Genomic DNA, 22,629 nt, shown 5'->3' with positions numbered 1-22,629 from the left:
AATTCAGGCTAGGAAGTAGGAATTGTGATATGACAAAATTAGGAACAGTTTTAAAAGTCAAACTAATCTTGGAGTTTTGGGATAAGCTTGAACATACTAAGCTCCAAAAACAAAAGCCAAGAGTGAATGCCTAAAATACAGGGTAGTTATAGATTCAAAGAAAGGGTAGAGATTAATCAATGGCTTGAGAGAGAGAATGGTAAAAATAAAAAAGGGATCAATTACACAATCTATGGATGAAACAGAATCTCAATTATTTGGCTTTGTTGCGTGAACAGTACAGAAACTATATATGGAAAAGGTACTGGCTAGCAATTCAAACTATTCTTACTGGTTGATCTTTAACAGATTAGAAATATGTCAGAGTTTGAACATGTTGTCAAGATTGTGTACTAATTTATGGACAACTTCATGGCTGCTGACTTGGATGCTAAGTAGGTATCTGAACATTAATGTTCCATGGAACCAACACATTATTATAGAGCTGTAGTAAATATACAGAACTCAGTTATAAGACTGAGTTTTTCTGTAACAATTAACCTTGCAGCTATACATAAGATTTAATTCATACAGATATATAATTACATACTATTTTTTTCTACTGGAAGAGAGCAAATAATTTTCTTCTCAGATGAGCAGGCAAATCATAGGTTTAGACTACAAGTCAGTAACAATAAATCAGAATGTTTGAAAGGTTAATTAAACATGGGAAGGTAAAGATTTATACTTACTTAGATAAAGGACTTAACCTTCATAGCCAGCAAAAAGAACTTCTTATATCAGTTTTCCAGATTACTGTTATTAACTTATAGTAGTGTGCAACTAATATATACAATTGATGAATGTACAGTATCCATTTTATATGCTATCCTAATTTCAAGTAATTCAAAATAATAATAAAATTAAAATTAGAAGAATGTAACACATTCACACTACAGATCCATATAATTTATAAAGGCAGATATTACTAATTCACATTTGCCAAGTACCCTCAGGAGCTCAGTTTTTGTTAGCTTCCAAAAGCTACAATTTGGCCTCAAGAAGGAGACTATTCCAAAGTATAAGGACCAAAAGAGAAAAACTGCCAGGGTCAGTTTAACTTCCCAGTAATGGGGGGCCACCAAAAGCTAGAGACTGTTCTCTGCATGCTTAATTCTACAAGAAGACAAAGTTGGCATCTAGAACTAAAACCATTTGGGGCTTAAAACCAAAACCCTGAATTCCATTCAGAAACCCAAGGGTAAGAATAGCCTGACTCTCCCCCTTAGCCTCATTTGCTAAGATGAAGGCTACTGCTTTAAATGCAGCTTTTCTGTGACTTTTAAAGGCAGCCCATGAAAAATGCCTAGCAGTAGTCTAGGCTACTTAACTCTATGCCTTAACTCTAAGGAGTGTCACTACCATGCACCATGTAGGCAAACCACCCAACTTTGCTAAATATCACAAAAGGTTGGCCCCGTCCTTGCTAATATTCAGAAAATAAATAAAAGTCAGCTCTTCTGCAAGGATTTTGGGGATGATGTGAAGTAAGAGTGCGCCTGAAGAAATGATCTGGTAATAGTTGGGATTGTTATACTATTTTATCATTATATTGGTATATTGTATATTTAAACCCTGTTACTGTATTAAGTATTTGCTGCTATAGTAATTTTCAACTCGAATAGTATATAAGCCTTAGTAAATAAATAAATCAGAGCATGAATCTCTATTGTTTGAAGAACGGCAACTTTGTCTTTTCTTGTTCCCTAATCTTTCTGATTTGTGGACTGACGGAGGGGGGGAAGGGATGGTTCTACATGAGCGGTTGGCTAGCACACACACAGTTCCCGCCACTCACACAAATGGAATGCATCTGCAAGTGCTGGCCTGGTGCTAGCACAAGTGGGATGCACATGCACTCACTTGTTTCCATGACATGGTTGCAAACACCTCTTGGCCCATTAATGGGCCCCAGCCCAGAGGTTGGGGACCTCTGTTGTAGCAGTTCAGTCTGACTTTAAACAGGCTACATCTTCTTGGTCAAGATTTCCAAGTCGAGCTTTGCCTAGGGTGGAATTATATAGCTGTCTATAATCACATATTGACCATATTTCCACCAGTAGTTTCATGTATGTGAAAAAGTACGGGGAAGGATTACATCTTGGGCATTCCATACCAAAGTTCTTAACAAATTGGCTTCTCCTCCCTATTGAAGCCACCCAGTAAGGAAAAAGTATACAACTACTATACCATGATGCCCCAATTCCAATCTTTTCAGGTAATTCATAAGGATACCCTAATTAACAGAAATACATTACTGCAAGATCTAATAATATCAGAATAAGTACATTTATCCCACTTAGGATATAACAACGCTCATGTATTGGAGAGACCAATGCCATTTTCGTTCTATATCTAACCCTGAATACAGAGTGAAAGAAGACAAAACACTTCCTCCCAGCTTTCTGTAGCCGACTCCTTGCTACATTGTCAATAAACTTCCCACAGTTTTGAACACTGGACAATTCATATTTAAAACATAAAGGTACAGAGATGGTTTGCTGAGAAGTGGGTCACCATTGTGATTTTCAACACAGGACATCATGCTTCCCTGTTCCCTCCCTCAAAGAAATGTTTATCAGATCCATCAGGTCATTCTCCCAAGTGACAGCGGAATGGATTAAGCTTGAAGATGGCAGAGGTCATGCTAAGGAATACCCATTTCCCAAGTTCAAAGATAATAGCGCCAGATGATATCGCAGGCATTTATGACTCTACCAATAGAGAGTAAACAGAAGAGTCTTCATCAGCAAAATTTTGCATTATGAATTGACATTTCCTGTCCATCATTCTCTAATAGAAGAAGCAATCTTAAACAAAATTATCAAATGGAAGTGACACTATAAAAGCACAGAAATGTCACTATTTCACTACTCTCGCTTCACTACTCTTACCAACATGGTGTAGACTTAAATAATGAACCAATACCCATGTTTAGTCTAATTTCATTTTCCTCTACCACGTTCCAGGTATTACTTTTGTCACTTCTCTTGGAAAAACTAAGTTTCACTAAGCATCAATCAAAAGAGGCTATTCAGGAGCAATTATTCCAAAGGCTTAAATCACTTCCCAGTTCCATGATTCTATCCAGGTGCTCAGTGGAGCTACTACCAATAGCTTTTGGGAAAACTCCCGAATGTTCTCTGAGATCCATTAGATGTCTGGGAGAAAGCTTTTAATAAGACCATTTCAAGCTTCAGTGGCTACAGATAGTCACAAATCTCATCTAGATCAGGAAGACAAAGGAGTTAGCCTAATGTCCTCAATATCCAGATCAAACATCAACTTTTTAAAGAGAAAAGGGAAATCCAAAGTACATCTGCATATGTGCACTTGGGACAAGTTCATAGTTGTAATAGAAGTCAAATATACCTAGGTCCTTCCTGAATCTCCCAAAATGAATGGAAGCTGGAGGAACACCAAAACAGTTTACCAAGAAGGTCAGGGAGGAATCTTGTGAGGTATCTTGACCCTTCACATACAGCCATTGATACTGCATTACTCCTAAAGCATGGATTCAGATTCCCACAGTAATTGCTACCCCATCTTCCAAGTCCTGGAAATAGTTCTTTTCTACACATGATATACCTGCAAAACCATCCTTTGATAAACAGAAAACTAGCAATTCTGTGTATGCGAGTTAATTTATACCCTAAAGAAAATAAGAACAATTTTTAAAATGCCAGATATTTTGAGTTAAAATTTTAACATCAGGAACACATCTTAATGCACGTGCATCTCTAATTATCCATCTTGTATAACATTCCTTTTAATCTATTGGTAAGCATTCATGATCTATAAAGAGTATTTTCATGCATCTTTATATTATGTATTTACTAATACCCTTAATAAAAATGATTTGGACTATAGCGGAGATAAACAATTTACGTTATAAAAATATATTGTAACTTCATGCAAAAATATGCCCAGATATTTGATTTGTATAATGCACAAAATAAGGGAAATTATTGAAATGCCTTTTCTGTATGTTTTACAGTATATTGTGCTTGGGGATGCTAAAATGTATGCCCAGAAATTATATTTCGAATGGCCCAGTTATTTTTACTCCTTCCATCAGTTTCCCTTGGGGACATAGAATAAGCTTGTTCTCTGGCAGCAAAATATGCTAATCATATGACTTATCACCCAGTGAATTAGCATTGCTTCTCTCATCATCTGAGCATGTTCCCTTAAAAACTATGGCATCTTAATAGAAAATAATGACTGTGTGATAAACCTCATTAGAAAATCAATATATTGACACTAGCCTCTAAAATGTCTGAATAGTAATGGATTGTCTCCTCATTAAGAAGACTACTAACGTGTACTTAAGCATCATTAAATTATATTGATCAAATATTATTCACACACTAATTTTCTGGAAAGCAGTAGATACTGGAAAGAAATGTAAGCATGTGTATTTAAAAGAGAAGCATGATATATGATAAAGGAAACTTAACTCAATATTCAGTAATGGTTAAAAATGTATAGTAAGGCTTTGAAACAATATTGGAAGGTAATATTACTTACCAAGAAACTTCCAAAGGCTGAGTTAAATATAGCAGCTGCCTAAAAGAATGAAGGAAACATAAATAATAGTCTTGCTATTTCATACATAATACTGAGCTTAATTCATATTTTCTAGTAAACTACTACCATTTAAAATCATTGCAAATAGCCTATGAAAAGTCACATTTCAGATAATAGTTACTTATTTCGCTATTTATATTTATAATTCACATTTCACTTTTATACTCATTGGGCAATTTAAAAATAAAGGAAGTTATTTTTTTAAAAAAACACCTATTACCATGTTTATGCTGGATAAAATTCCTTATAGGAAAAACACAGGTAGAGTTTTTTTTTTAAAGGAAGTCAATAGAAAAATAACGTAACAAGTAATTAATAGTATGGTGCTTATCTGAACAGAATATATATTTAAGTATATTTCTAGTGTATTTCGAGTAGAATACTGAATTTACATCTTTTGCTACAAGCATTTAGCTGAATATATACTGCACTAAAATTACAACTTATCTATGTGCTTCAATTCCAAAGGCCAGAAAGAATACAACGAATGCAGCAAAAGAAAAAAGAAAAGAAAAACAAATGACCCAACTGAGTTTGAAGAAATGTTTAGCTTACCTAAATATCCAAGGAATAATGTTGGGGAAAAGCATTCTGACAAACTACTAAATTCTGAGAAACAGAAAATGCTTAAATCTTGTAAAGCTTCCTATTTTACCCTAATGGGAAGAATTTTTCCATGGCATCCAGTCCGATGATGTAGAAACACGTACAGAAAAAAAAAAAAAAGGGGGGGGGGTTGTAGGGGCAGAGAAAAGAAAACGTGCCATTTACATGGGAAACAGAAGCAGAAGCAAAGTAATCACCAAGGACATCTTCCAGCCATAGAGGAAAGGTTTTTGAAAGAGCTTGAAAGTTTGAACCCAGTCCAAAACCCAGGCTAAGCTGAGTAGAACCTACTGCTCTATTATGAGAGTGCAATGAAAATGAATGGCTAATAAGATGCTTGGCTCCAGAGAGCATAGCTTTCTTATTCAAGTTCATAATTTATTCAAAGCTTTGATAATTTCATTAGAGTCATCCTTGGCTGGCCTTATCAATAAAAGATAGCCCTGGACCACAGCTTCTCAGTGGCCCCCACACAAGCAAGCAGAGTCTTGTAATATTTTGTTTTGCTTTGCTGCCTTGTTTGCTTGCTTGCTAAAAAGGACAATGGCATATGGCATTCCATGTTGTGCGGAGAGCTTCTGAATAGAAACAGCTAAATAAAACATCACAGTTGACAGTTATAAAACTACAGCAAAATATTTTCACACCTCTACTTTCTCAGCATCTGCCTTTGAACACGAGGAGGAGGAACCAGTCCAAATAATTATCTTTGCAACAATTAATAAACATGATATGGTTTGACGAGTCAGAATGTAACATTAGGATTTCAACTTGCAATTCCACACCTTGATAAACCTTTAGGAAATAATCTATGAAATATGAAGCAGTGTGGTTTAAGTTAAGTTCAGGTATCTGAAGAATCACCCGGTCTTACAGTCCTTCTAATCATCTCACAAGATCTCTTCCAGCATCCTCCTGCCTTGAAGAGTGACAAATAGCAACTAAGATCTTTCTGCTGTAGCACTCTACTTTTAGAGTGGATTCATCAGTTCTATCCCTGCTCAGATGGTCCTACCTGATATTATGATGGGAAGGATATGGGTTAAATATAAATTGATGATTGAATGTTAGGACTTAAATGAATTTCTTAAAATATGGAGCAAATGAGGAAGCCCTTGAGAACAAAACTTCTTGTGTGAGTTACAGACCTAGAGGTATTTGATACCATGTTATATTTTAGGCACTCAAAGTTTTCTACTCATGAACATTTAGTGGATTATGTTTTCAGAGTTATATATTTTATGTAATGACATTTTTATGAAGGGGCGTTTTATTTATTTTTTGTTTAGGCAGCTTAGATAGAAAGAAATACAACAGTTAGCCACTGAACAGCAGCTATTTCTGGCTCTAATGTTTCACAAAAACATAGTAGCCATATACGATTCCTTAGGGATAGCATTCCATAGCTTGGGAGCTGCAAATAAGGAGAACTTCTCCTGCATAGCAGACAGATCAGCAGCATCAGTCACAGCTGGAGAATCTTAAAGAGAGCCTCTCCTGTTAAACTACACAAGTTAACTATACAAGTTAAACTTGTGTAAGTCACAAAGTAGGCTTGTAACAGGGAGTGTCAACCTCTTTTGACCAGCTCTTAAGCCTTATGAGGCCCAATCCTTCAAACATTTAAGACTTCAAATAAGATGGATTAGAAAAACTCAGATATTTCTTGGTGTCCTTTTCTTTATCCTTAGCAGAATTTTGGTTTTATACCACATCATTTTCCCTGGGAAACATGGTCAACTGAAATTCACAGAATAAAGTCTGCAATACCTTTAGCAAGTGACAATGAAAAAGAGGAAATTGGGAGCAGTTAAAATATCTAAATAAAAATCCATTTCCGAATCCTCACACTGTGTGCTTCAGCAATTACAACAGGCAGAAGAAATTTGAGCCTGATCTCACTTCTCTGCTTTTGACTGCACAAAAACAAAACCAAGTCCTAAGATTAGAACTAACAGACCTGTAGCAAATCACTTAATAATGCAAATTGGCATACTATTTACTCATCACTTTGGGGAGAAAAGTATTATATAAATTATAATTCTTCTCTGGAATATTTAGAAAACAACACCATTAATTTTTCAGCAGTCAATACAAGCCATGAATTAATGTTTTCATTTGACTGAATGTATTATATAGGATAACCTTTACCTTTTCCCCTAGCACATGCTTAACAATGTTCCTGAAATTAATCCTCTCACAGCTTAAGCACATGCACTATATACATACTAATTCTAGCAATAAGATAAAAATGCCACACTTATAAAAATTAATTCTAGATATAAAATTTAACAGCAGGCATAAAAGGGCAGATAATTAGCAGCACAAAACTCAAAGAAATGTATACTGACCAAAAAGAAATGACTATAATACAGACTGCAATCCTATAATATGCCTCCTTGAATCATCATGGACTAGCTTTTGACTATATCTGACTATTCTGACTATCATAAAATTGCAGATACTGCTATTTATTGCTATTTCTCTGGTTTAGGCATGGAATAAGTGCATAAGGGATGCAGTGGCTTAGTGGCTAAGATCCTGAGCTTGTTGATCAGAAAGGTCAGCAGTTTGGCAGTTCGAATCCCTACCGCCACGTAATGGAGTGAGCTCCCGTTACTTCTCCCAACTTCTGCCAACCTAGCAGTTTGAAAGCATGTAAAAATGCAAGTAGAAAAATAGGAACCATCTTTGGTGGGAAGGTAACAGTGTTCCGGGAGCCTTCAGCATTTAGTCATGCCGGCCACTTGACCACGGAGACATCTTCGGACAGCACTGGCTCTTTGGCTTTGAAACGGAGATGAACACTGTCCCCTAGAGTTGGAAATGACTAACACATATGTGCGAGGGGAACCTTTACCTTTAAGTGCATTGTATGCATTAAGTTACCAAAAACTACAAATAATTGTGGCACACATATATTTACAATTTACAGCTTGAGACCATATTGGATGGCCACTACCTTGGAAGCAGATAAATACAAGACACTTTTAATGTCAGCCACAGGTAAAATCTACTATATATTATAATGTGAAGAGGTGTAAAAACTATGGTTGCCTTATTTGGCTTTGCCTATACATTGTGAAAAATCTTGTTTTGGAATAAAATGGATTATTATCCCAGCTAAATGTTAACTTCAGTTTTTAAGAAGCGGGTGTTTCCTTCAGTCTGCAATGCGCATACCTTAGAGGCTGCAAAAATAATGGTGACTGGTTAAAAAGTAGTGCATTTTATTTCAGTTGCCACTTATCACTATTTGCTTGACTCCAGGCTGAAAAAGAATATATATTCAAGTTATTGGCTGCAGATGCTAAATTGAATCAGGTGTCCTTTCCTCTTAAGAAAATTAAGTTGCTTTTGTGCACGAATGTTTTAATGAGAACAGAGCTTGCCGACATTGACAAATGGGAAGGACACCAGAGAGAGCATGGAAGCAGGACAATATGTGCATTTTACATTCTTGCAGCCTATTTTTCACTGACTATCCTGAATGACTTCACCATTTCTTAAGGGACCTATTAATCTCAAATTTAGTTATTACACAACATTTATTTGAACATATATTCTGGGGATGATGACAGTTAATAAAGGCTTTTTTTTTACGAGCAGTATTTTTACATATTGTTCCAGCTATAACTCCCCTCTCATTTTTCTGCATTGATGGAAAACTCAAGTGGTGATGTAGCTTTATTTAAGAGAGAGAGAGAAAGTATCTATATTCAGATGCTGTTTTAAGTATGCAGGGACCCTTAAATAACTGTTAAAATGGATATAAAAAATAGTATTTCAGGATAGCAACATAAAAATGTGCGAACTGTTCTACTGGTAACTACATATCTATAAAATGGTCCCTTGGAAATAAAAAGAACATTTTCTTCCCCCAAAAAAGTCTTGCCGGTTTTAAAACTTCATTATTTGTAATAAAAGTGTAAAGTCCAGCTTCTTTTTTATAATGAGCATAGAAAATTCAGCAATATCTAGCTTGGGCTATAAGTATCAAAGTGTACAGCTCATTATTCTTGCAATAAACAGAGCTGGATGACACTTAGGCCTACTGTACGTTTACTTGATAAACCTAGTATTGATTTGTTCTCATTCTTTCTGTCTTTCACACATCTAGAAATTATATAATTTATTAAAGCATATTCTAAGGCAAAAATAATAGTTTTCATAGTTAAGTTTATTTTTTTCTTTCTCAAAATAAAATTCAAAAGAAGTACATTAAGTCTTAATATAGGCAGACAACAGAAAAAGTTTATTTTTCTCTTCTTTATCAGAGGCTGCAGGAATGCAAGCAATCCTCAAAAGGCAACTAGACTTTCTTGGGTTTTTTTCCTTGAAAATGTTTCATTTCTCATCCAAAAAGCTTCTTTAGTTCCTGAACTGACGAAGCTTCTTGGATGAGAAGAGAAACAAAAAGCACCTTTGGGACAACCATGACCTAGATCAGTGCTCCCCAACCTTTTTATCGCCGCGGACCGGTAAATGTTTGATAATTTTTCCGTGGCCCGCTTGTTTTGATTTAATAATTTTAATTTAATTGTATTTAAACACGCCTTCAAAATAAAATACAGCTACACCAAAAAATGAATATAAAGTGATTTATTTTATTTAACTCACTAGAATGCCAAATCAATGAGAACCCTGAGCTTGTTTCTTTGCAACGAGATTGTTCCAGTGTTATATAATGTCAGTATCACTTAACAACGCTCCTGCTTAGCAACCAAAATGTTTGCTCAGGAACTCTGGCATTGAAGTGTGCAAGTCTTCAAGCTGTCAAGTTGCAAGACCCTTTGCACCCCTAACCCTTTAGGAAAAAAAACCCCAGGGTCTTCAAACCTGACAGCTTGAAGACTTGTGGACTTCAACTCCCAGAATTCTGAGAGTGATTGATGCCCTTGGTGGACTTCAATTCTCAGAATTCTGGGAGTTGAAGTCCACCAGTCTTAAGAGCCAATTTTGCAGATCCCTGGGCAAAAATTGGCTCTTAAGACTGGTGGACTTCAACTCCCAGAATTCTGAGAATTGAAGTCCACCAGTCTTAAAACAGCCCCAAGAAGCGAGGCGGCAGAAAAAGAAACAGAGGCCAAGGAGCTTCCCCCCCCGCCCCCTCCCAGCAAAAATCTAACCGGGGAGCCGGGCGGGCAGTAGCAAATTAGCCGATCACGCCGCGTGGGCAGTAGCAAATTAACCGATCACGCCGCGTGATCGGCTAATTTACTACTGCCCGCCCGGCTCCCCGGTTAGATTTTTGCTGGGAGGGGGCGGGGGGGAAGCTCCTTGGCTTCTGTCTCTTTTTCTCCCTCCTCGCTTCTCAGCCCCGCCCGACTTCAGGATCCTCCCTAATCATTGTGGGTCGAAAAGAAAAAAGGGAAAGGGGCGCTTGTTTTGAAGTGCCCCTTTCCCTTTTTTATTTTTGACCTACACTGATTAAGGAGAATCCTGAAGTCACACAAGTCAGGCGGCAATGAACTCCGTTTAGCTGGAGCTGGCTGGAGACCGCGTGTGCGTGTCCACACCAAATATGCGACGCTGGCGCTGCGCGGCAGTTAGAAATTAGTGCGCGGCGTACTCTAGGCACGTGCGTGGCCGCGCGGCCCGGTGCCGATTGATCCACGGACCGGCAGCGGTCCGCGGCCCGGGGGTTGGGGAACAAGGACCTAGATGACTGAGAATCTCCAGACAAGTACTCCTCAACTTACAACCATTTATTTAGTGACCATTTGAAATTAAAAGTGACTTATGACTGTTTTTCACACTTGCGACTCCTGCAGCATCCACCGTGGTCACATGAACAAAACTCGGGTGCTTGGAAATTGGCATGCATTTATGAGAGTTGCTCTGCCTCAAGATCACCATTTGTAACTTTCCCAAGCTGGCTTCCAACAAAGTCAATGGGGAAGGTCAGATTCACTTAATGACTGCAGTGATTTGCTTAACAACTGTGGCAAAAAAGTCATAAAATGGGGCAAAACTCATTTAAGAATTGCCTTGTTTATCAACAGAATTTTGGGGCTCAATTACTGTCATAAGTCAAAGACTAATGTACTGGCCAGTGACAGTGGTCACTGTTGGGAGAAAGCAGTGGTGGGTTGCAAATATTTTTACTACTGGTTCGGGCTCACTCCCCCACGCGCTCGCGTGTGCGTGCAACAGCTCATCGGCTGAACGGGGAGCAACCCACCGCTGGAAGAAAGGAGATTTCAGTTCATAATTCATTGTACCCTCCTCTAACCAAAACCTCTTGGATGTACATACCGTTTGGGAGTTTCCAATATTCCTGTCTAATACATCTGGAGTATAATGGACTAGAGCTGTCAGAATTTAAATTAAATTGAAGCAATTTATTGTTGTATTTTTAACTGAGGAAGTATTGAGTCTTAAACAATTTTATTTTTAAGTTCTGAATTAACAATTAGCCATTGAACCTGAGCTTTAAAAAAGAAAAGCTCAAAGTGGATACTAATCAATAAGATTATCATGATATCTATATATGCATTTAATTTATGGAATGCAGCATTTGCAAACAATATGATTTCTGCAGCTATTATAAATTCAGAGTTATTTACATTTACAAATATTAACCTGCGTACAGACAATAGCAAGAATAGAATCTGTGTATAATGCATCTTTAGCAGAATCTTATAATTAAGTCTACCAAATTTATTACCCACGTGGGAGTTTGTCGAGGACAGACAAACCTCATTTCTATGCATAGTGAGAGGGACACAGCTACCTGCTTTGATACCCAATGGTAAGCAGCAAAAGAAGTAATGAGTATTGCATCCTTTTTCTGCCAATTCACTTACCTGACTGCTTTCAACTCCTGGTTATCTACAGTTATTAAGCTAGTGTTTAAACACAACATTGTTGGCAATTGGTGTTGTATTTAAAGTACTGATTTCCACTTAAAACATTCTAAAGGATACAGAATGCTATTGAGATCCTGTTTTATTTATAACCATATAACAATTAGTGTGGTCATTTTCTGTAAGCACCCAGGTCTATAGCCCATTAATCAAGAAAAAACCCAAGAGAATCTTACACTGTTGCGAGCAAGCACAATTTTATCAGAATTAGTTTTTTGTATGCTCTGTCTTTAGTTGTTGTGCTACTTTATCATAATGCAAAATGTATACGCATAAGTTATTATCAAAAGAACAAATGAAAAGTAACACTTTCAAATATAGTGGAAGTATACAATGGACTACAATGATCTTATTCAATTAAACTGGTAATGTCCTGTTTAGGCTATTACATTTCAAAACTGTAGCTGATTCAAGAAATCATGACTATTATTTAAATCATTCCATCTTAGTTTGTCAATGTGTATTAGCTGTATCGGTTCCAGACCACCTACAGGTACAATTTAAAGTGCTTATTTTAATTTTTAAAATCTTAGCCTGTGAATACATTATCTGAAAAAAAACTGGTTTCCATTTTAAGTGCATGTGCAGAAGCTTTATACTATATCTATTCAGCAAAAATGTGCTGGGGTGGCCATGAAAGTGATCTTCCTAGTGGTAGCACTCAAGTTAAAGAAAAGTTTCTATACAGATGCTCATTGGCATCTTGTTCATAAATATGGTGGCACCTATGAAGATCTTTACACCTGAGTTACGCTTCTTGTATGATTTAACCTTAGTGCTTTGTTTTAGGAGAGAGAATATTTCCATGCTGCTTATTATTGTTTGCTGAATTATACTACTACTCGTATTATCCACATTATTAATATTTTGTTGTACTCTATAAACTATACATATTTTTATATGCTCAATAAAAACAAAGTCAAACAATGCATTTTCCCACTGACTAAATATGTCTCAAGCACATTGTTTCTATTATTGTAATCCATTTTTAATGCCCATGTTTTTCTAAAACAACTGCAGCCAATTCCTCTAGTATTTTATTACTTAGTGAAGATTTCAGAAAAGAATTCACTTTAATAGCTATTTCTACAGAAAGCAGACAATAGTATTGTGTTGTATAAGGTAAATATACAACAAGGGATGATTACTTCAGCATCTTTGTAGCACCTAGCATAAATTTAATAAAAAAATACAAGGAAATCAATCTTTAGTTCCTGACAATAGCATCAAACAAGGAATGAATCTTTACACATTTAATATTATTGCAACATGAATGTATTATTCACATGGGTCATCTGACTGACTTTTATCCAATAGCAAACAATAAAGTGAAAATGAACTAGTTGTTAATTATTTGTGATATTACCCCTCTGCAAATGCTATTTTCCAAATTGTTCCCCAAATTCAAGTTAACATCCTTTGTGCAAACTGTTGCACACAGTTTCTTATGCAGAGATGCATCCTGTTGCTATATATTGCAAATGGAAACTGTCACTAATCCAGAACTTTATATGATTTTCCTTTGTTCCAAACTTAGCCTGGAAGGACAGTGGCAGATGTGCCCTTTCTGTGATTTATGCATGTATGTGTATATCTAGGTATTAAGTAAGGTATAAAATCTATTCATTTTTTTTAAAAATAATTACATTCCATATCCCCCTAGCTACATAGGTTCTCTTTCTCCTGCAAGAAAATTGCAGATAGGGGGTACATTACATAAAAGGCATAAGGAGTTCATAAATTTTCTTCAATAATAGATCCAGATAATAGCATCATCGTCATCATAGGGGATCTAAGAATAAGAGGACAACTTACACTCAACAAGTGAAGAAGTAAATTCAGATCTTTTGCTCAAGTGTTAGATCTCAAAAATCTCTTACTAGAGGATTTTCCATTATCCTCCAACTTCAACCTCTCCTTCTCCAAGTCAACAAAATATCACTCAATAAAATTTGGTCAGGGATAACCGCAAGATTAAATGCCAGTTTCAGTCTTCCTATATTACATCTGGAAGGACTTAACATACTAAGACAATGAGGAGGCTACTTCTGCTGACTGCCACTGTCTGCAATTTGGCAGTTTGAATCTCACCAGTTCAAGGTTGACTCAGCCTTCCATCCTTCCAAGGTCAGTAAATAGGCTGGGGGCAATAGGCTGACCCTGTAAACTGCTTAGAGAGTACTGGAAAGCACTGTGAAGCAGCATATAAGTCTAAATGCTATTGCTATTAATCTTTCTACTTAGTAGGCATATTTGTTATTATTTGTTATTAATTTGGTTGCCATGAGAGCTTGCCTACTCCTAAAATGGCTCACAAATTGCATGCAGCCACTTACAAAATATTTATTTCTAGGATACAGAATAGTTCTTCTTTAGAATAGGGGAGGCCAAGTCCCAAACAGATCATTGGACATCATTCTTAATTCCTTCAATTTTCCACGGTCTTTTAAATTTTGAATTATGCTATATGTGTGCACGCTTGTAGGGAGGGCTTTGTTAATAGCTGAAAGGTACTAATAGTTATTTGCTACTTTTACTTAAAAATAAACTAAAGTTTTCTTTGCAGAGAATCAGTAGATTAATTTTACAAAATCTTTATAGAACAAATAATTAAAATAGAACAATGATAACATATTACAAAGTAAAATTAAAAACTATAAAATATTGCAAAGTAAAATTAAAAACATGAGGTCAAAATCAATGAAACATATTACATCATAGTAAATCATTAAATAAGCAATGTAAAGGTTATGTTCACTACCATGGTTTTACAAACATATTCACTGTGCTTACAAATAACAATGAATATCAGCTAAATCATTATAGAGAAGGCATTCTACATATACGGTGTCTCTAATGAAAAATAAGTATTTTTATATTCGTTAAGAAATTGAAATACCAAAATTATTTTGTAAAATATATTCTCAGAAATAAAAATGAATTGTTTTGACTATTATGAATACCCTGAATATTATATTTAAGCCTTGGAGTTCTTTTGTTAAAATAAATAGGATTATAGCTAGTTTTCAAGTATAAAAAAGTACAAATAATAAAAAAAGAATACGTACATGAAGTTAAATCTCCTTGCGCAACTATATTATTAACCAAGTGTAATTACAAGCGTTATTCATCATATAACTGTAGGACTGACCCTTTTCAATAGATCTGCAGGTGTTCCTGAGAAAGCAACACGAAGCAATAGCTGCTATGTAGCATAATTGCATATCTAATTTTATTTGAAAAACTGATGACACCACAATCCTTCTTCTGACTGATGGAGGATTCTAGTGTAATCTATCTGCTGCCTGCATTAAGTCACATAAAATAATGATTTACACTGCATGTCTCCTCAAAATCAAATGCCACTGAATACAATGGTACTTACTCCCACATATGTAAATAGACATTAATATGCTCTCTTATTTTCTTAGGAAGAGAAGGAATGCAGGCCTCAATGGATTTGTGTGTGAAGAGAAAAGAAAAGGTATATGTGAGAGAGAGAGGGAGGGAGGGGGAGGGGGGAAAGGGGGGAGAGAGGGAGAGGGGGAGGGAGAGAGAGAAAGAGGACTACAATATTCCTGATCACAGATGAAATCAATTGCTGGGTTATTTTCAAAATCTAACTTTTAACATGCACAGTTACAGGCAGTAAAAGGTTACTCAATAATGAATAAAAGACAGCCCCAAACCACTAGCTATGAAACTATCTGAAATTTTAATTTATGGCTCAGTTTTGTTCACTACCAAAGGCTTATTAGCTTAGGAGGCTAGGCAATAGCTGTCATACCAGAACAAATGGTTTGTCACTTTATGATTTAATAGAAGAGGCCCCTGAACAGCAATGCCTAAGTAACTGCCAACATGTGACTCTCCTTTAGTCAAGCACTTTATATCTCCAAGTGACTTTTCCTCTCTGTCTTTTAAATTACCTTAGAAGGTATTCTCTAATGGATACAGAACAATAAGCAGCCTTCCAAACAAGATGTTTCATTTCAAGCTAAAAATGTCTTAGATTTTAAGCTGTGATGAACCATGTCAAGGTCCTGGCCCTGGGCCCACCTCATGGCAAATAATCTATAACATGATTAGAGGCCTGGATGTATCAATGTCCATCTCACACCCAATCCCAAACAATGTCATTCTCTAAGTGAAACAAAAAGATCACTTAAATGGTACTGTTTTAAATGTACCTGGAATGTTTTATGGCCACAAACATGTTTCTGCCGATGACGTATTCTGCTATTTTAAGTATAGAAGCACTGGTGTAGAACAAAAGAGCATTACTTACTCATTATAAGAACATCAAATGCATATGTTCTCTGAAGAGAAAGCAGAACAGTAAGCATTTACAACTGAGTGCTTTGATTGGATATTTGCCTGTTTGATCAGAGAGAGAGAAACCAAGTAAAATTAGTGGGTGAAGTGTATTGGGGAAAAGAAATAGAGGGGTTAATGAGGAGAAACTCTCTACAAAATAGATGTCTTATGATTGATCACTTCCACATGCTGGCAACCTTCTAGGCAAGACCTACTTCTATGATAGCCTGGAGGTTATAAGCTTATAAGTGTACTCATGACATGGTTTCAAAATTCCAAAAGTACCCACCAGCTCTAAGTCTATTTCTATAAACCCACCAGCTCTAGGTCTATTTCTATAAACTATGCCGTTTACAATTAGATGCTACTTTTTCAAGTATAATCCTTCCCCTTAGAGTTGGCTTAATCTTAGTCCCAACAATTCTTAAGACCATAGACACTAAATAAATGGTATGGATGAGTATCTATTACAATTAATAGAATAAAAATTATAATGTATTTCTAATTCAGAAGCTGGATTCCAAAAGAAACTATTCTCCAAAATATAGCTATAGATAGACTCTAGTCCTATCCTCATTTTGCGAATATGTGTCATTTTATTTAAAGGAAATAACTTTGAAATGTAGACTTCAACAAAACATGGAAATACAGCTGTCAAATGCACAGTCTGGATTCAAGTACAGAGGCAGCTGTGATAAAAGGACTTAACTCAAAATACATAATGGAAAAGCTAAGGAAGTTCCATAAAGACATCTATTTATTGATTGTACTAAAGATTTTATCAATATACTGTAGTCTACAATGAATTATATGGACAGATCTCAACATTTAACGTTTAACATCCACATAAAGTCACTGGGAAAGATCATCTGATTACACAAAATTAGGCAGCATCAATAGGTAGACAATACCCAATTGTATATCAAAATCTTGAGCAGACAAGAAATATGGTGATCCTGACCCAGTTCCTGGAATCTAGATTTGGGGGGGGGGAAGGCTCAGATCTAATCTCATCAAGATAGAGTGACTAAGGATTTAAAACCAACATATTTTAGGTATATGTTATCTTTAACTCTGAATAAGGCTATTCTCCTTTAGTCAGAGCTCAAAATATGTAGGTTCTCTTGAATTAACAGGTCCTGGTGAAGGATAAGGAGATGTTATGGCCAAGAGAACCTTTGTATAATTGCATCAAATATGTTGGATTTGCTCATCTCACATCCACCTTGAATTTAGCTCTTAGGAACTATTTAGGAACATTCAAAAGCTGCAGCTAGTTTAGTACACAGTGATCTACGTAATTACGTTATGTATTCATGTTTATTCATATAGAATTACTTCTATAGGAGAAACATAGCAGTTAATTAATTTCCAGGTGCAGCTTAAGGTGCTAGTTTTCACCTTGACATTCTTATATGTTTAGGGCCTTGTTTTCAGTGAGACACCTACTCTAGATTGGATCAAATTAATGAGTGAATTCAGGAAAGAAAACTTGCTCTCCACAAAAGGAATGTCATCAATAGAGACTCCACCATAGAGACTTCTTAGTAAAGTCCTTCATCTTCTGGAGGAACCTGTCTTGAAAGATATCTGGATCAATTCCTTCCTTATCACCTTTTGTAAAGTTGTAAAATGTGACATTGGAGAACAAGATGGGAAATCATACTATCATTGAAATGCACGCACAATGGCAGGATGTAATAGTTTGGGGCTATTCTTTTGTTATTGTTTTTAATTCTACTTATTTTATTACTGTAACTGCTCAGAATTTCATAATGAAATGGCATTTAAAACACAGTAAATAAAAAAGTAAATATAGGAGTAGCAAACCATCTTATCCGCCTATTCAAAACATGTAGGACAAACAGGTAGCAAAAGTTATAACAGATCATAGTGAAAACTAAATAATTCAAAATTAGGAAAGAAGTGTTGGAATATTGTACATTGCCATCTTATTTAAATTACCATATTTTCTGGCGTATAAGATGACTTTTTAACCCCCCAAAAATATTTCAAAAATCAGGGATCATCTTATACGCCAGGTATAAGAAAGGCCATACCAAAAAACCAAAACAAAAGAAAAAGGAATGCCGCCAAGCAAAAAACCGTGCTGCCACCAGCGCAGACGCCGGCCTTTCAATTGATAACCTCGGTGCTGCTCGCCTGGGAACGTGGATGGATGAGCGCTGGGATGGCTTAGTAAGGTCTGGCTGGCAGTCTGGAGGAGGAAGGTGCTGAGCTCAAACTACGAAAGCCCGGCAGTGCAGAGGCCTTCAGCTGGCTCGCGGGCACCTAAAAGTAGGGGGTCGTCTTATACGCCCAGTCGCCTTATACGGCGGAATATACAGTATATACAGAATATGTGATGAGAAACCCTGGACTAGAAGGAACAAATTAAAATTAAAACATCAACTTCAGATATACATTTTGAGAAATAAAAGTAAGAAAAATTTAAGGAATTTCTTGTTTAAAGTGAAAGAATGTACTCACTTTAAAAAAAGAACCTTGAAATTGTGTCAACAGATAATACCTTCCAAGTTTAAAAATTCTGGCTTCTTTTGTCTTTAACACCATCTTCCTAGACTTACAGCTCCTACTTGAAGAGCAGGTGAGAGTTGTGGCCAGGGAGGTTTTTGAACAACTTCATCTGATGCACCAGTTGTATCCTTTCCTGGATCAGGAGAGGTGCCACATGAAGAGTAACTCTCCCATCAACAATTGTACCAATAGTACTATGTGCCTTGCGGACAGTCCAAAACATTTGGAGCATCACATTTGGCATTGACAATATCACTATTAGTTGTAAAAGACAGCTTTACTTGGAACAGCTTGCATCCTGAGATGACACCTTTAACACCAGCAAACAACATCTGCCTCTCCCAGGTCCTTGGGAAAGACTCTATAGATAGATTAAAAATGCCAAATGCAGTCTAAACATCTGGCTGACTATGCAACCAATAGCAATAATAATAATAAGTAATAAAAAATGAAAAAGCTAACGTGCTCTGAGACTTTAGAATTTAAACAGACAAGCACCTGCCACATAACACCCCAGATTTAACAACTGCCAATAAGAAAGACAAAAAAGTCTGGATTGTGGGCATGGCTGTAGTACCTGGAGATAGCAGAATAGAAGAGAAAGAATGAAAAAAGATAACAAAATACAAAACCTGCTAATAGAAAGAGACCGACTATGGTAAAGGAAAGCAAATAGCAGTAGATGTCTTGGATGCAATCCCAAAACTAGGGCACCACTTGAACACCACTGGCATTGACAAAATGACAGTTGATCAATTGCAAAAGGCAGCTTTATACTCTGAACAGCTTGCATCCTGCAACAATACCTTTAACACCATCTAACATTCACATTTGCCTATCTCAGGTCATTGGGAAGGTTTCAATAAGAGGATAAAGAGGCAAAGTCCAGCCTGAACATCTGGCTCACTGTGTGATGAACCATAATAGTATCTACGGTATATACTGTCCAATTTCTGTAATTCAAACCTTATTGTATGCCCACATTGGGCGTTGTTTTAAGAGAAAGATGTCACATGCTTTCTCACACACATATCCCTTTAAAGAGAACATTTTTGTTACAACTGTAGACTAAAATAGAAGAGAATCAGCAACTTCTGGCATGAAAACTTGGGGGTAATATTTGCACACTCAAAACTGCTAGTCTACCAGGACTACAGTAATCAGCATGGGGCTGCTCTTTCATTATGAGCTTGCATTTGTCCAGTGCTGAGCGTATTGATTACTCTAACACACTCAACCACAGAAAGTTCTAAACCTTGTGCAGACACACTTATGTCCATTTTTGAGGCATTTTCTAATAGGTTTTTAGGTCTGCATAAATTACAAAGGTAGAATGTCTGTCAAACTGAAGTCTCTATTATGGCACACTAAAAATAAGGATGGGGCAACTATTCATTTCTTCAACAACTAGGACAAACCTACCAGCTTTGAAGTTCCAGATTTGTTCTGTCCATAAGCAATAGCAAATGAACATTGAAAAAAACTGAGCACCAGAATGGAACCTTGCAATAATTGATTTCTGTCAAGGAAAATCAAGTATACAAATGAAGGAGAAAATGCATAGATGCTAAACTTGTATTATTAACCTTAATAATGTAAAACATTGAAAGAATAGAACTATTCTTAGCTATAATAGATAGCTAAGAACTATAATAGCTATAGCGTTACTGCACAGATGAGACTAATTTTTTTTCATAAAAATAACTTTTATATTGGAGGTAAAAACAAGATCTAACATTAAGTTTTTGTGACGAATGAGTAATATGACACAAAAAACAAAATTTCAAAATCTTGAAGAACCAAACAATTGGAGGTTTTTTAAATACATATACATATACTGGGCACTCTTACAGCATCAACCAATTTAATGGGCAAATAAACCTTTTTTGGAAATATTTCTACTTGTATTTGGCTAGTATACAAGATGACAATATGAATATATTATTTTGTATTAAGCTTTTAAACAACAATGTAACTAACAGCCACATATTACTCATTTTATAATAAATTCTCTAGTTATACGTATAGAGAAACCCACCTACTGACTTTCTTTCTTCATTTACATATCTGTGCAGGCCTATTCTTTTTTCTTCCAAGCCCCTTTGCCCTTTCAATCATGCAGCATATTACTCCACTGTCAGTGCAAAGCAGTTCCTAACAACGGGGAACCCAGCTGGGATAGGAAGAGGGCAGCAGGCTCATGCATTAACATAATAATCCAACTGTGTTCCCATAGGCCCTTAGGGCAGACAGCATATTAGGTAGGCCTCCTGTGCAGACCCAAGTGGAAGCTGCCTTATCACCTGCCTATCAACCTGTGGCAGTTATAGCCAACTCAATAGCACCAGCTCCTGCCAAGCTGTGGTGCCCAATTACCTTGCTACAAAGGATAGAAAGCCATTTTTTCCACCTCTGTTTAATGTACCTGATGCATTTCCTTATTTATGATTTGAATTTCTGCATAGTTTCCAGAGGGATTGACTCACTGCCATTTTAACTTTTGAAAGTCTAGACGATGAGAAAGGAATGAGTCCTCAACATCAAATTCTCAACTCAAAGTATTTCTTTCAAAAAGGTTATATTTCAGCTGCTCACCTCTCAATAACAGAGAGACAGTCTTAAAAAGATTGACATACCAAAGAGTGAGTCACTGTATCATAGGTGGCACTACCTTGTTTTTTTTTTAAAGTGAATCAACTGTTTCCAGCCAAACCAGTAAAAAATGCTTGTTTTGTATATAATCAAGTTTTGTATAACAGCAATTCTTCAACATGATAAAGTACATCAGAAGGTGTAAATCAGCTTTCCTCAGTTTTTGCAGCCTCAACAGTTATTACTAATAATTAAGTTACAATTAAAAACAGTCTGTGTTACGTTCTGTGTGTGTTTGTTATTTTAAAGGAATTTTAGAAGCCAGAATTAAATGTGTGCTGAGTTCCAGGCATATTAAGTTTTTAAATAACAGGTTTAAGTTGAATGCGTTCTCTTTTATGAGCAGTCCCAGATATCCACTATGTGATGGGAAAAACTGAAGGAACGCAATTTATGCAAAAAAGATTAAATAGACTGGGACAAATATGCTAACTTCACTACGGCATCTAGTGCAGCCCTTTCAGCTAGCTAGTCAGAGTATTTGCTCCCTCCAAAAGTTTACCTCTATCATACTTCGTTATCTCTCTAAGACTGAACAACTTCCATGTTCATTTCCATGCTCATTTAATAAATTCTCGGGCCTTTATTTATTTGTATCAATTTAATTTGTGTGTGATCACTTTGAGTTTATAAACATTGAGATAAAGATCATCAATTTGAAGATATTTTTTTTAAGTACTTGATAATATTGCCAGCTTAATTTAATTTATATGATCAGATAAAGGAATCCAGGGCTTATGCTGCTTACTAAAGAAATTTCAAAATGGGCAAACTCAAGAGAAAAACATAAGCCTTTTTGCTAAAAGCATGAATAAACACAGTAATGGAAGGTGTTGTTGTTTTTTTAAGAAAAAGAAATTGCAAACAGACAATACAATTCTAGGGAGAGTTGCTCACAAATCAATTTCACTGTATTAGATATGAAATAGGTGCTCTTTTTTAGCACTGGAGAAAAACCTAACAATTGCCTTTACTTAAAATAGCACTGAAAACTCAGGCCTACAAATATCCACAGCAT

The 22,629-nt window shown here is 36.1% G+C and overlaps 1 protein-coding gene across 1 annotated transcript in view; it reads right to left on the bottom strand.

Annotated features, from left to right (window-relative positions):
• Positions 1-22,629, bottom strand: part of SLC10A7 (solute carrier family 10 member 7) — a 151,697-nt gene that overhangs the window by 104,304 nt on the left and 24,764 nt on the right. The window contains exon 5 of the mRNA XM_081959843.1: positions 4,570-4,608. Within this exon, the coding sequence (XP_081815969.1) occupies positions 4,570-4,608 (39 nt within the window). The remainder of the gene's footprint in view (positions 1-4,569; positions 4,609-22,629) is intronic.

The sequence above is a fragment of the Natrix helvetica genome (genome assembly GCF_964273705.1).
Source record: "Natrix helvetica genome assembly, chromosome: 7".
NCBI classification, from domain to species: Eukaryota; Metazoa; Chordata; class Lepidosauria; order Squamata; family Natricidae; genus Natrix; species Natrix helvetica.
This window is presented reverse-complemented; position numbering and strand designations above follow the sequence as displayed.